The sequence below is a fragment of the Mobula birostris genome, chromosome 12 (genome assembly GCF_030028105.1).
Source record: "Mobula birostris isolate sMobBir1 chromosome 12, sMobBir1.hap1, whole genome shotgun sequence".
Taxonomy (NCBI): domain Eukaryota; kingdom Metazoa; phylum Chordata; class Chondrichthyes; order Myliobatiformes; family Myliobatidae; genus Mobula; species Mobula birostris.
The window spans coordinates 56072640-56088283 of record NC_092381.1 but is presented as its reverse complement, the minus strand read 5'-3'; the positions used below and the strand labels follow the sequence as shown (position 1 = coordinate 56088283).

Genomic DNA, 15644 nt, shown 5'->3' with positions numbered 1-15644 from the left:
GATGGGGGATAAAATGGTGTTGCAGGACACAGTTGAAAAGAAGATTGGGATGTGGGGTGAATGAAGATAGGGAATGGTACTTGGCATATCGTTTGGGCTCAAGGTTTTGTAGTGATCAAGGATGAGGATGTTGAAAAAGATTTTATGTGTAGCTTTAGACTCTGCCTCAGTCTGACAAAGACTTGGTTTTGAGTACCACTGAACCTGTGAATTGCTGTAAAATCACATCTAGTTAATTTAGCAGGGTCTAGGCCCGAAATGTTCACTGTTAACTCTTTTCCATTGATACTGCCTGGCCTGCTGAGTTCTTCCAGCATTTTCTCTGTGTTGTCTTGTTAATTTGGTTTCTTCAGAGGAGGAAATCTGCAATGCTTACCTATTCTGGCTCATATGACTCACCACTGTGGTTGGATGATCCTTAATTGCCCCCTTAATGGCCCAGCAAACCACTCAATCAGTGGCAGCTAGGGATAGGCAACAAATCATGGTCTTGCCTGAAAAAATGAATAAATTACCAGAAAGTTGATATTTTCACATTAGCCTACACAACTGGATGGCTAGAAGACTGTCAGGGATTAGACCATGTCTTTATGCACTGCTTTTGTTATGGGAGATTTTAAGTGATTGCAGAAATTTATAGAAAAGTTAATATAAATATATAACATTATGAGAAATAAAATAAAATATTAGTGTATACTTTCAGCATTAGCTTGAAGCAGACGGAAAAAATTAAGATTTAGAACAAGTGCAGATGAAGCTTTGTTTTACACAGTGAGTGTTGCAGAATTAGTCATGGCAGTAGATAATCTGAGAGCAGCTGATTGGAATTGGTGATAATATAAGGGGGAGGAATAAAGTGTGTACAGGCAGTGATATTATTGCTGGAGATTAAGGCTACGTCCACATTAGACCGGATAATTTTGAAAACGCCAGTTTTGCATGAAAACGATAGGCGTCCACACCAGGCGTTTTTGAAAATACCTCCGTCCACATTAAAACGGGTATTTGGGCGAATCTCCTCCTACTGGGCATGTGCAGGACACATCTACAGAAAATAAGTGAAGAGGAAACGGTATACTTGGTGCGCGTTTGTCCAGTTGCGGACTAGAAAAACTTAAAAGGAAATTGCCAAACGAAAGACTTGGTGCGTGTTTGTCCAATTACAGACTAGAAAAACTTAAAGGGGAATTGCTGACCGACGGACAGTTATTGGCTGTCACGCAGGAGGACTTAAAATTTAAAAAACAAATACTGTAGCGTATGGAGGCAACCGACAAGGAGTTCACGGACAATATGACCTGGCTGACGACGAACATTGAAAAACTGACTAACTCTGTTGCAGAGGGGTTTGCAATGATGAGGAATATGATGGCTTCCCCCCACCCCCCAGTACTTTTCACCATCACAATACCAGCCTCACAGTCACTACAATAGCTACACATACGGACACACAGACCCTCATCTTCCCCACTCCCACAGAGGGGTCACCCCGGAAAATTTTCCTACAGCCATAGCCTCTTCACTGATGAAAGGGACAACAGCTACAACTAAATCCAATAAGGCTTGTTACTGGGCGAAAGTGAAATTTACTGTAACCTCATTTGTTTGCCTTTACTTTTACCACGTCTTTCTGTATTATTTTGCTGTATTTAACATCTGCAATAAAATGAGTTACTAGGCAAAAGTAATTTTATTTTTACCTGAGTAAAAGTGAAACTTACAATTTTCCTTTTTTGGCCTTAACATTTTCACGTCCATGTCATACATAAGCTACTACATTTGTACTTAAAAATGACATTTTGGAAGTAGTGACAATTGCATCTATTGAATATTTGCACAAGCAATACATTAATAAAGCACCTTGTTAAATGTATAAAACATCTGCATCAGTGTTATCTTGTATTTCCATACAATGTTTCATTAGGCTGTTACACATCGATTGTCAGATGTTGTTGTTGTGGTGTTGGAGGTTGCGTTCAAGAAAACAATGAAATGTGGCACTGTCGCCACCATCTGTTCCGGCACGTCATGACAGTGTTTTTAAAAAGCTCCGGTTACCCTGTACACACTACAACACCCAACCGGCGTTTTAGAAAAGCTCCATTTTCGGTGGAGGAAAATGCCATTTCAGTGTGGACGGAGGGTCAAAACAAAGAGAAAGAGCTTTGGTTACGGATTTATCTGGTGTAGTGTGGACGTAGCCTAAGTATTAAGCCTCATTTATACTTCTGCATCAACCCAACGCCGTAACCTACGCAAGTGGCCTACGTGCGTTGTGAGCATTTATACTTGTGCGTTGGTGTGTCTGCATTGCTCTGCAATTCGGGCACGTCGCACATGTGCACACACCTGCCCGCACAAGGCTTCATGGTCGTAGTAGTCTTACTCGGGGTAAACAAGTTTAAAGCGAGCGTCGTTTTTCGTAAAAGCGAGATGTGTCCTCCATAATTTCGGAGGTCTGTAAAGCTTTATGGAAAACATTGCAGCCAGAGTTCCTTCCCTGCCCTTCAGTCGCCCAATGGGAAGTAGGAGGAAATACGATGCTCCCAGGCGGACCAATCACTGTTGTTGCGTTCTGCGTTGCCGCAATGCGCAGTTACATTTTGGGAGAGGTGCGCGTCAGGCTCAGGCGTAGGGATCCACGTCAGCTCTGCGTAGGGTTTGCGGCGACGCAGTACTTACGGTGTCAAGTTGACACAGAAATATAAATCAGGCTTTAACAGGAGTTGTTTGGGTTGAATACTCTGCAGGCTCTTTAAAAGTTCTTGTTTACCTTTACATTCTTTGACCTGGGAACAGGATGTCATTTGTGATAGGAACATAACAGTAGCAGGAGCTGGCCACATACCTGTGCCATCATTCAGCAAGTTTATGGCTAATCTAAATCAAAACTTTCAAAGGTACATTTAATAGAAACCATAGAAAAACTACAGCACAGAAACAGGCCTTTTGGCCCTTCCTGGCTGTGCCGAACCATTTTCTGCCTAGTCCCACTGACCTGCACACGGACCATATCCCTCCATACACCTCCCATCCATGTATCTATCCAATTTATTCTTAAATGTTAAAAAAGAACCCGCATTTACCACTTCGTCTGGCAGCTCATTCCATACTCCCACCACTCTCTGTGTGAAGAAGCCCTCCCCCCCCAATGTTCCCTTTAAACTTTTCCCCCCTCGCCCTTAACCCAGGTCCTCTGGGTTATTTTCTCCCCTTGCCTCAGTGGAAAAAGCCTGCTTGCATTCACTCTATCTATACCCATCATAATTTTATATACCTCTATCAAATCTCCCCTCATTCTTCTACGCTCCAGGGAATAAAGTCCTAACCTATTCAACCTTTCTCTGTAACTGAGTTTCTCAAGTCCCGGCAACATCCTTGTAAACCTTCTCTGCACTCTTTCAACCTTATTAATATCCTTCCTGTAATTTGGTGATAAAACTGAACACAATACTCCAGATTCGGCCTCACCAATGCCTTATACAACCTCATCATAACATTCCAGCTCTTATACTCAATAATTTGAAGTCCCTCTGCAGGCTCTGAAAACCTTCCTCACTGTCCACTACACCTCCAATCTTTGTATCATCAGCAGATTTGCTGATCCAATTTACCACAGGGGAATATATACAATATGTCAGAGCAATGTATACAATATACATCATGAAATGCTTTTTCTTTGCAGACATGCACAAAAAACAGAGAAGTGCCCCCAAAGAATGAATGAGTGGCAGTTAAATGTCTGAATCCCAAAGTCCCCCACCCTAGCTCCCCTCCCTCCCACCCGTAAGTGGCAGCAAGCAATGATCCCCCTCCCCCCACCAGCAAAAAAAAGCATCAGCACCCACCACCAAGCACTCAAGCATGCAGGAAAGACACAGACTTGCAGTACTCCAAAGACTACTCGTTCACCCAGTATTTGACATAACACAGGCTCTCTCTCTCCTAATAAGAAAGAAAGGGATGTCTCTGTTTCACAGCGAGAGGGGAGACATAACAAACAACTGCTGGTATATGATGTTAAAAGTCCGTTGCATTACTTTTTCCAAGCTCTGTGCCCAAAGATCTCAGGTGTCCTGGCACACAGCCTTAGATTTTCCGACTCCCACGATGTACCGATCACCGATACCTCTGTCTCCAGAGCCATGAAATCTCAGACTTCTGAAGGTGAGCGAAGCTATTAGGCCACGCTCTTGGCATGCCGAGAAACGGCCAGTCGTGAAACCCCGAGAGCAGGTCCCATTCCCACCAGGATCCATAGTGAACGTGTAACTCCAGGTCAGGGTCTTCAAAAGAACCCTGAAAGGGAAAAATAGAGGTATTAAAGATGGAAATAGAGCTGTTTCCGAAGATGCAAGCAAAGGAGTTGTCGTTAGGTGCCATTAACCTCCTAAACTCCTCCTCCTGTTTCAGTTTCCTGTTCCCAAAAATTTATAAATCTAATCTTAAACTGGCATATAATTTGTCCTCTTTCTCAACCCTAAATGGCTTTCCTATTATCTTGAGAATACATTTCCAATTCTGAATTCTTAACGATGTACAAACATCATGTTCTTGTTTCTCAACAACACTGATGACACAAATCTATCCAAACATAAAAAAAGTCTTTAGAAAGAACACAAAGATGCAAACATAGAAACATTTCTGCTCAGCCTTATTGCCTCCCTGCACGAGTACAATCATCTTAGTTATAGTGATAATTGTGTGTGCATTGTCCTAATGAGGTTTCTATCCAATAGAGGAAGTAATACGGCAGAGAAAAGAGACATTGAAAGATGTGAAAGAATTGGAAAAAATCAAGGACAAGAGATGTTTGGATTTCTTGGATATTCTGCTTTGTGCAACGGTAAGTGTCTGCATATAGTAACAGCTAATAGTTCTAGTTAAGCTACGTTTTCTGCTGTGTAAATAACTTTTACAGTGATATCTGCTGTGGTTTCAGACTTTTCTTATAGCTATAATCCCAATAGCAAACTGTTAATGATATCAAGGTCCTGCTGCGTGATAAGCATATGTCATGTACTTAAGTGAGTTCAACATTCTCAAAACAGATACTCAAGAATCATGACTGAAAGATTCCCAAGTTCATTGTGATATAATGAAAAGAGTAATGGTTAAGATGAGACTTTGTCCTCCATTGAGGGTCTGAGGCTGTTGACTGCCTTTTGCCCTTGTGCGATGTCTCCAGTAAGTGAGTGGAGAAACTTACACCTGGCTTGACCAAGACGTCCATTCACAGTATTTGAAATAATCAGCCATTTGAATCACTGACTCCTCTCTATTTTATGAAGTAGTAAAAATTGGCTTATTTTATTTATAACCTTTACACACCCTGTTAATTGCCAGTAATATTTAAGGTCCTAATCAATAAATGTTTAATGCGTCAACCTTCCTTTTTATCTCAGTGGCCTGGATTTTAAACAAATTGAATTTAACAGATTGAATTCAATTTTGTTCAACAACAATAAGATTTCATAACTATTTTAACTTCCCACCAGATTTCAATAATGAGTCAATATCTGCATTTTAATATTTTAGAAGTATTTTCTGAAATTTCAACTTATTTAGAAATAAATCACATTAGAGTTATTACTGATCTTGAAATAAGGAATCTGTGTCTATTTCACAAAATCATGATGCAATGCACTGGCACTTTTATACTCGTTGGAATTTAGAAGATTGAGGGGAGATCTGATTGAAACTTATAAAATCCTAAAGGGATTGGACAGGCTAGATGCAGGAAGATTGTTCCCGATGTTGGGGAAGTCCAGAACGAGGGGTCACAGTTTGAGGATAAAGGGGAAGCCTTTTAGGACGGAGATTAGGAAAAACTTCTTCACACAGAGAGTGGTGAATCTGTGGAATTCTCTACCACAGGAAACAGTTGAGGCCAGTTCATTGGCTATATTTAAGAGGGAGTTAGATATGGCCCTTGTGGCTAAAGGGATCAGGGGGTATGGAGGGAAGGCTGGTACAGGGTTCTGATTTGGATGATCAGCCATGATCATACTGAATGGCGGTGCAGGCTCGAAGGGCCGAATGGCCTACTCCTGCACCTATTTTCTATGTTTCTATGTTTTATTCCTGGAGTCAAAATTGTGGAAAATGTAGATGGAGCAAGCTCTATCACCTAGCTATATTTAAGCACAGATACCTTGTTCTCTCTGTATTGGTGAGTTCATCTAACCATCGTATTGGATAGGAGAGTCCTATAGTAAGCCTGCTTTAAAACAATGTATCATATCTCAGACAGACTGGAACATTCAGTTTGTCTGCTTAAGTGGTTGACGTTAATAATTTGTGTTTTGCCTGGCAAATAAATGGGATATTTGTATCTCTCCTCCCGTATAATCTATGCAGTTGAAGATGTTGCATTAAAGAATGGAGGAATGTGCTGTTAAATTTAAAAGCTTTGCACATTGTTAGCACATATCCACTGAGATTCAGATCCAGGTTTGGCAAGCTTGGCTGCAAGAGAAGAAAATGCTTCATAGTCATCTAACACAGTTCAGTTTCAAAATTTCATGTTGACTTATTAAAATATAAACCATAAAATATCACGGCATCACAGTGGAGCACTTGGTATTCAAGTCTGCCTCGTGATTGTCTTCACGTGAGCTGCAGTGCTGAATTCTGCTGTCCTGATTCTCCTTGTAGTTCAAGACACCATCTAATTCCCCTTTAAAAATACTTCAATCAACGATGATGTATGATGGAGAATTTCACATTCTAATCACTACCAGTACAAGTAGCTGGGATGTGGACCACAGATTACAATGGGAAATAGAAAAGACGTGTCAAACTGGCAAAGTTATGATAGTCATGGGAGAGTTCAACAAGCAGGTAAATTGGGAAAATTAGGTTGGTAATGGATCTCAAGAGAGTGGGTTTCTTGAATGCCTACAAGATGGCTTTTTGGAGCAGTTTGTCAATGAGCCTACTAGGGGATCAGCTAAACTAGTTTGGGTGTTATGTAATGAACAGAAGGTGATTAGGGAGATTATGGTGAGAGAACCCTTAGGAGGCACTGATTACAATATGACTGAGTTCAACTTGAAATTTGATAGGGAGAAAGTAAAGTCTGACATAGTATTTCAGTAGAGTAAGGGAAATTACAGTGGTACGAGAGAGGAGTTGGCCAAAGTAAATGGGAAGGTGATGTTGGCAGGGATGACAGCAAGGCAGAAGTGGTGTGTGTTTCTGGGAAAAATGACAAAGATGTAGGATAGATGTATTCCACAAACGAAGAAATACTCAAATGGCAAAATAGTACAACCTTCACTGACAAGGAAGGTCAAAGTTAACAAAAAGCTAAAGAGAGGGCATACAACAAAGCAATAATTAGTGGGAAGACAGGGAATTGGTGAACTTCTAATACCCTACAGAGAGCAACTAAAAGAATCATTAGGAGGGAAAAATGAAATATGAAAGCAAGCTAGCAAACAATATCAAAGTGGATAGTAAAAGCTTTCTTGAGTATATAAAAAAAATAAAAGAGAGATGAGAGTGGATAAGAACCACTAGAAAAGGAGGCCAGAGAATTAATAATGGCAGACAAGGAAATGACAGATGAACTAAATGAGTATTTTGCATCAGTCTGCACGGTGGAAGACACTAGCAGTATGCCAAATGTTGAAGGGTGTGAGGGAAGAGAAGTGAGTGCAGTTACTATTACAAGAGAAGATGCTCAAAAAGCTAAAAGACCTAAGGGTACATAAGCCACCCAGACAAGATGAACTGCACTCTAGGGTTCTGAAACAGGTAGCGGTATAGATTGTGGTGGCATTAGTAATGATATTTCAAAAATCATTGGACTCTGGCATGGTTCCGGAGGACTGTAAAATTGCAAATGTCACTCCACTCTTTAAGAAAAGAGGAAGGCAGCAGAAAGAAAGTTATTGACCAGTTAGCCTGACCTCAGTGGTTGGAAAGATGTTGGAGTCAATTGTTAAGAATGAGTTGTGGAGTACTTGGTGACACAGGACAAGATAGGACAAAGTCAGTATGGTTTCCTTAAGGGAAAATCCTGCCTGATGAACCTGTTGGAATTCTTTGAGGAGATCACCTGTAGGATAGATAAAGGGGATGCAGTGGATATTGTATATTTGAACTTTCAGAAGGCCTTTGACAAGGTGTCACACATGAGGCTGCTTACCAATTTAAAAGGGCATGGTATTACAGGAAGGTTACTGGCATGTTTAGAACATTGGCTGGTTGGTAGGAGGCAGTGAATGGGAATAAAAGGATCCTTTTCTGGTTGGCTGTCAGTGGCTAGTGGTGTTCCACAGGGGTTGGTGTTGGGACCGCTTCTTTTTATGCTAAATATCAAATTTAGGTGATGGAATAGATGGCTTTGTTTCCAGCTTTGCAGGTGATACAGAGATTGGTGGAGAGGCAGGTAGTGTTGAGGAAACAGGAAGGCTGCAGATGAACTTAGATAGATTAGGAAAATGGGCAAGAAAGTGGCAAATGAAATACAATATTGAAGAAATAATTGTGCAGGCTGTTTTCTAAATGGGGAGAAAAATCCAAAGATCTGAGATTCAAAAGGGCTTGGGAGTCCTTGTGTAGAACACCCTAAAGTTTAACCTGCAGGTAGAGTTGATGGTGAGGAAGGTAAATGCAATGTTAGCATTCATTTCAAGAGGTCTAGAAAACTAGAGCAGGGATGTGATGCTGAGGCTTTATTAGGCACTGGTGAGGCTTCACCTTGTGTATTGTGAACAATTTGGACCCTTCATCTAAGAAAAGATGTGCTGGCATTGGAGAGGGTTCAGAAGGATGATTCCAGGAATGAAAGGGTTATCATATGAGGAATTGTTGATAGCTCTGAGTCTGTACTCATTGGAATTTAGAAGGATGGGGGCGATCTCATTGAACCCTTTCGAATGTTGAAAGGCCTAGACAGAATAGGTGTGGAAAGTATGTTTCCTCTGGTGGAGGAGTCTAGGACAAGAGGGAACAGGCTCTGGATAGAAGGGCATCCATTTTAAACAGATGTGGAGAAATTTCTTTAACCAGAGGGTGGTGAAATTGTGGAATTTATTACCACAGGCAGCTGCGGAGGCCAAGTATATTTAAGGGAAAGCTTGATAGGTTCTTGATTGGACACGGCATCAAATGTTACAGGGATAAGGCTGAGGAGGGAAAAAAATGATCAGCCATGATTGAATGGCAGAGCAGAATCGATGGGCCAAATGGCCTAATTCTGCTCCTATGGTCTGAGTAACATTTTCCTAATCACCTTTTTAATTCTATTTTGGATTATTTTAAATCCCCTTAGCATCATGACACTGCCTGCCAAGTATTTATTGAAATATAATCTTTTTTTTTTGCTTTCATCTGGCCACCCAAATGCTTTTCAGCTATGGTCAAACAAAGCAATCTTAAGTTTGTCACTGCAACTATTTCTCTCTCTTAATTTTGAATCAAACAGTACTTACCTTTGTCTTGGTTTTATATCCTTGCTATTGGGTGCTGTCAAAGACTGCATGGTAACTAACATCCAAAATAGCAGGTCATTCTGGTGGGTCAAATTCAGAATTTGTTACGGTAATCCAAAGGGCAGTTACGTGTATCCAGCAAGTCACTGGCACTTGTTTCACCAACATTCAACTGAGGAGAAAAATAAACAAAACCCACAGATTCACAGAAGCTGGATTCTGCCCTTGGGCATTCTGTACTCTAGTCATAAAAATGTAAACACAGGGAAATGTACATTAGTAGCTTTTAAAGTGCAAATTCAAGTGCTTTGGCAGTGAGCTGTTCCTCTTTTTTAAAGAAAAATCCATTGCAGCATAGAAGGGGCTCCAAGATGAACTGAACAGCTAGTGAACCTGTTGCTTTCTTCAAAACTTTCTGACGGCTTCCTTCAGTTTCCACCCTGCTCTAGTCCTTTCTCCTGTGCCACAGCTATATTTCTACAAATAGTTAAGTGCATATTCCGTAGCACTGCTATTCTGTCAGCTCTTGGAGAGGCATTCTAAAGCTTAAAGAGTAGTACAAACACCAAAGACAGCTTGTGCAGGTATCCAAATCTGTCTTGAAGTATCTGTGCTACTTACAGCCGAAAGATTGGAGCAGGATTGGGCCACTTGGCTTCTCAAGCCTGCCCTGCCATTCAATATGATTATGGCCTGGACTGGTCTATATGGAAACACCAATGCCCAGGAAAGGTAAAGGCTACAGAAAGTACTGGATACAGCTCAGCCTATCAGTGGCAAAGCCCTCCCCACCACTAAGTACATTTACATTGCCACCACAAAAAAGCAGCATCCATTGTCAAAGACGCCCACCACCCAGGCCGTGCTTTCTTCTTACTACTATCAATAGATAGGAGGAACAGAAACCTTAGGTTCAGGAACATTTATTACCCTACAATCACCAGGCCCCTGAACTGGCATGGCCAACTTCATTCACTTCTACCCTAAACTGATTCTATGACCTAAAGATTCATTTTCAAAAATTCCTTCAACTTGTGTTCTCAGTATTATGTTTTATTCACACAGTTTGTCTTCAAAATTCAAAGAAAATTTATTATCAAGGTACGTATATGTCATCATATAGGACCCTGAGATTCCTTTTCTTCCAGGCATTCACAGTAGAACAGCACAACTTCTTTTGCACATTGGTTGTTTGTCAATTTTTGTCTGCTTATATATAATTTTTCATAAAATTATTTTTACCTTAAAATACCTGTAAGAAAATGTATCTCAGGGTAGTATATGGTAACATATACCTTCTGTGATAATAAAGTTACTTTGAAATTTGGCCACAACTCCTTCTCTGTGCCAGATCCTAAAAGTTCTATTTTAACTTCATCAGTCCACAGGACCTGTTTCCAAAATGCACCAAGCTTGATTAGATGTACCTTTGAACCTTTTGAATAGAACTTTCTGGCTGCAATGAGCAAAGGTATGTTTGGAGAAAAAAGGGTTCAGAATTTCATGAAAAGAACACCTCTCCAACTGTTAAGCACGGGGGTGGATCGATCATGCTTTGGGCTTGTGTTGCAGCCAGTGGCAAGGGGAACATTTACTGGTAGAGGGAAGAATGAATTCAATTAAATACCAGCAAATTCTGGAAGCAAACATCACACCGTCTGTAAAAACACCGAAGATGAAAAGAGGATGGCTTCTACAACAGGATAATGAACCAAGGCACACCTCAAAATCCACAACTGACTACCTCAGGAGGCGCAAGCTGAAGGTTTTGCCATGGCCCCCACAGTCCCCTGACCTAAACATCATCGAGAATCTGTGGATAGACCTCAAAAGAGCAGTGCATGCAAGACGGCCCAAGAATCTCACAGAACTAGAAACCTTTTGCAAGGAAGAATGGGCAAAAATCCCCCAAACAAGAATTGAAAGACTGTTAGCTGGCTACAAAAAGCGTTTACAAGCTGTGATACTTGCCAAAGGGGGTGTTACTAAGTACTGACCATGCAGGGTGCCCAAACTTTTGCTTCAGGCCCTTTTCCTTTTTTGTTATTTAAAAACTGTAAAAGATGGAAATAAAAAAGTTTTCTTGCTGAAAATATTAAAGAGATGTGTCATCTTTAACTTTATGCCTTTTGGAAATCAGTTGATCTTTTACTCGCTTAGCTATTCACAGAAACAGAACTGGGGTGCCCAAACTTTTGCATGCCACTGTACCAATAGGCTGGTCCTGGACTTATTTCACAATTTACTGGCATAATTTACATATTACTATTTAACTATTTATGGTTCTATTACTATTTATTATTTATGGTGCAACTGTAACGAAAACCAATTCCCCCCGGGATCAATAAAATATGACTATGACATGGAGTGCTGTTGCAGGAAAGCAGAATTCATCATCAAAAGCAGACCCCCACCAGCCAGGCGATGCTCTCTTCTCACTGCTGCCATCAGGAAGGTACTAGAGCTTCAGGACCAACACCACCAGACTCAGCAACAGTTATTACCCATCAATCATCAAGCTTTTCAACCAGTGGGGATATCTTCACTGAACTGTTCCCACAACCTATGCACTCACTTTCAAGGACACTTCATCTCATGTTCTCCATATTTATTGTTTAATTATTTATTGTTATTTTTTGTACTTGCACAGTTTGTTTTATTTTGCATGTTGGTTGGTTGTCCGTCCCATTGGGTGTGGTCTTTCATTGATTCTATTGTGTTTCTTGTATTTACTTTGATGATCTGCAAGAAAATGAATCTCAGGGTTGTATATGTACTTTGATAATAAATACTTAGATCTTTGAAATTTTAAGCCTTCTTTTGAAAGTCCCAGTTAAAAATCATTTGTTATCCTCAATGAGCATAAGTGGGGATTGTGGCTGTATCTTGGAAAACATACACTCAGGTGTGAAATCATTTATTGATGGAATGCACTTAAATATTTTCTGGACGGTCTCTCTGCCAATACATAGTGAGTTATCACATGTAATGACATAAGCATAGATGCACAATAGGGAGAAATATAATGTTCTTGTCCGTAGTTTCCAAGTTAGATCATCTAATTATCAGTATTTATCTATACAACTTATCATTTTTAAAACTCACTGAGGTAACTCTTTGAAAGTCAAAAGATTATGAAATACTAAATTGTTGGTTAATAAAAGGTTTCTGGGTAATAAACTATTGTCAGGTTCAGTAATTTTCCTGATCTCAGTTGTTTTGTAGACAGGACAAGTCATGGAGGGATGGTCTACTGAGTCAGTGTGAGTGGAAGTCAGAAACAGGAAAGGGGCAATAACTCTACTGGTTCTTTTTTTATAAACTCCCCAATAGTAACAAGGATATCGAGGAGCAGATAGGGAGGCAGATTCTGGAATGGCGAAATAATAATAGGGTTGTTGTGATGGGAGAGTTTAATTTTCTTAATATCAATTGGCAAGGAGTTTAGATAGGGTAGAGTTTGTTAGGTGTGTTCAGGAAGGTTTCCTGATGCCATTTGTAGATAACCCAACTAGAGGAGAGGCTGTACTTGATCTGATACTGGGAAATGAACCTGGTCAGGTGTCAGATCTGTTGGTGGGAGAGCATTCTGGAGGTAGTGTCCATAACTCTGTCTCCTTCACCATAGTGCTGGAGAGGGATAGGAGCATACAATTTGGGAAAACACTTAATTGGGGTAGGGGGAAATATGCTATTAGGCCGGAACTTGGGAACATAAATTGGGAGCAGAAGTTCTCAGGGAAGTGTACGGCAGAAATGTGGCAAAATGTTCAGGAAATATTTGCATAGAGTTATGCATAGGTATGTTCCATTGAGACAGAGAAAGGATGGTAGGGTTAAAGAACCATGGTGTACAAAGGATGTAGAAAATCTAGTTAAGAAAAGAAAAGCTTACAAAAGTTTCAAGAAAGTAGATACTGTTAGAGGCCATGAGAAGGCCTTGGTGAGCAGGATTAAGGAAAACCCCAAGACATTCTACAACTATGTGAAGACCAAGAGGATGAGCCATGAGAGAATATAACTACTCAGGTACGATAGTGGAAATGTGCATTGAGTCGGAGGAGGAAGCGGAGGTACTTAATGAATACTTTGCTTCAGTATTCAGCAGGGAAGAAGACCTTGGTAATTGTGGGGATGACTTACAGCGGACTGAAACACTTGAACATATAGACATTAAGAGAGAGGATCTGCTGCAGCTCTTGGAAAGCATCAAGTTGGTTAAGTCACCAGGACCGGACGAGATATAACCCAGGCTACTGTGGGAGGCGAGGCAGGGGATTGCTGGGCCTCTGGCGATGATCTTTGTGTCATGAATAGGGATGGGAGAAGTACCAGAAGATTGGAAGGTTGCGGATGTTGTTCCCTTGTTCAAGAAAGGAGTAGAGATAACACAGGAAATTATAGACCAGCAAGTCTGACTTCAGCGGTGGGCGATTTGTTGGCGAGAATCCTGAGAGGCAGGATTTATGAGTATTTGGAGAGACATAATCTGATTAGGGATAGTCAGCATGGCTTTGTCAAGGGCAGGTCGTGCCTTATGAGCCTGATTGAATTCTTTGAAGATGTAACAAAACACATTGATGAAGGTAGAGCAGTGGATGTAGTGTATATGCATTTCAGTAAGGCATTAGATAAGGTTCCCCATGCAAAGCTCCTTCAGAAAGTAAGGAGGCATGGGATCCAAGGAGACCTTGCTTTGTGGATCCTGAATTGGCTTGACCACAGAAGGCAAAAGGTGGTTGTAGATGGTTTGTATTCTGCGTGGAGGTCAATGACCAGTGGTGTACCTCAGGGATCTGTTCTGGGACCCTCCTCTTTGTGATTTTTATAAATGACCTAGATGAAGAAGGGTGCGTTAGTAAGTTTGCTGATGACTCAGAGGTTGGGGTGTTGTGGATAGTCTGGAGGTTTGTCAGAGGTTGCAACAGGACATCGATAGGATACAGAACTGGGCTGAAAAGTGGGAGATGGAGTTCAACACAGATAAGCGTGAAGTGGTTCATTTTGGTAGGTCAAATTTGAAGACGGAATATAAGATTAATGGTAACATTATCTTGGCAGTGTGGAGGACCTGAGAGGTTTTGGGGGCCCATGTCCATAGGACCCTCAAAACTGTTTCTCAGGTTGACAGTGTTATTCAGAAGGTGTATGGTGCGTTGGCATTCATCAACCATGGGACTGAGCTCAAGAGCCGTGAGGTAATGTTACAGCTATATAAGACCTTGGTCAGACCCCACTTAGAGTACTGTGTTCAGTTCTGGTCACCTCACTACAGGAAGGATGTGGATACTATAGAGAGAGTGCAGAGGAGATTTACAAGGATGTTGCCTAGATTGGAGGGCATACCTTATTAGAATAGGTTGAGTGAATTTGGCTTTTCTCCTTGGAGTGATGGAGGACGAGAGGTGACCTGATAGAGGTGTATAAGATGATGAGGGGCATTGATCGTGTAGATAGCCAGAGACCTTTTCCCAGGGCTAAAATGGTTAACACGAGGAGGCATCATTTTAAGATACTTGGAACTAGGTACCGAGGGGATGTCAGGGATAAGTTTTTCACACAGAGAATGGTGGGTGCATGGAATGCGTGCCGGTAGTGGTGGTGGAAGAGAATTCAATAGGGTCTTTTAAAAGCCTCTTAGATAGGTACATGGAGCTTAGAAAAATGGAGGGCTATGCGATAGGGAAATTCTAAGCAGTTTCTAGAGTAGGTTACATGGTCAGCACAACATTGTGGGCCGATGGGCCTGTAATGTGCTGTAGATTTCTATGTTCTGCGAAAGTTTATCCTGTTATAGTGTATCTACTCTTAAGGATAAGACTCAAGCACAGGTTGGGAAAGATATTTCCTAATTGACAAATGATAAATTTAAAAATTTTGAGTATGTATTTTTCTTTTCATTTTAGGTGTAAAATTTCACTGCTACTGTGTTCACTACTAAAGAGTAGTCTCTTTACATCACTGTTCCTCTGCAGAAAAACTCAAAACAAATTCATATTTGTGTGCACGCAGCCTGTTACAGCCGTTCTGATCACTATTCTTACTTTTTTCTTCTTACTTTTTAACTTACGTTATTTTTTGTATTTTTTTTCCCATGGTAACACGTTGAAGCTGCACCCTCTCTAACATGCTGGTAGAGAGAGTTTTATTTGGGTTTTTAGCACTGGAAATAGTTACATCCCAACACACGGGACAGAAGCA

The 15644-nt window shown here is 40.9% G+C and overlaps 1 protein-coding gene across 1 annotated transcript in view; it reads left to right on the top strand.

Moving 5' to 3' along the window:
* Positions 1-15644, top strand: part of cyp4t8 (cytochrome P450, family 4, subfamily T, polypeptide 8) — an 81907-nt gene that overhangs the window by 43764 nt on the left and 22499 nt on the right. Inside the window, exon 7 of the mRNA XM_072274683.1 lies at positions 4740-4846. Coding sequence (XP_072130784.1) covers positions 4740-4846 — 107 coding nt within the window. The remainder of the gene's footprint in view (positions 1-4739; positions 4847-15644) is intronic.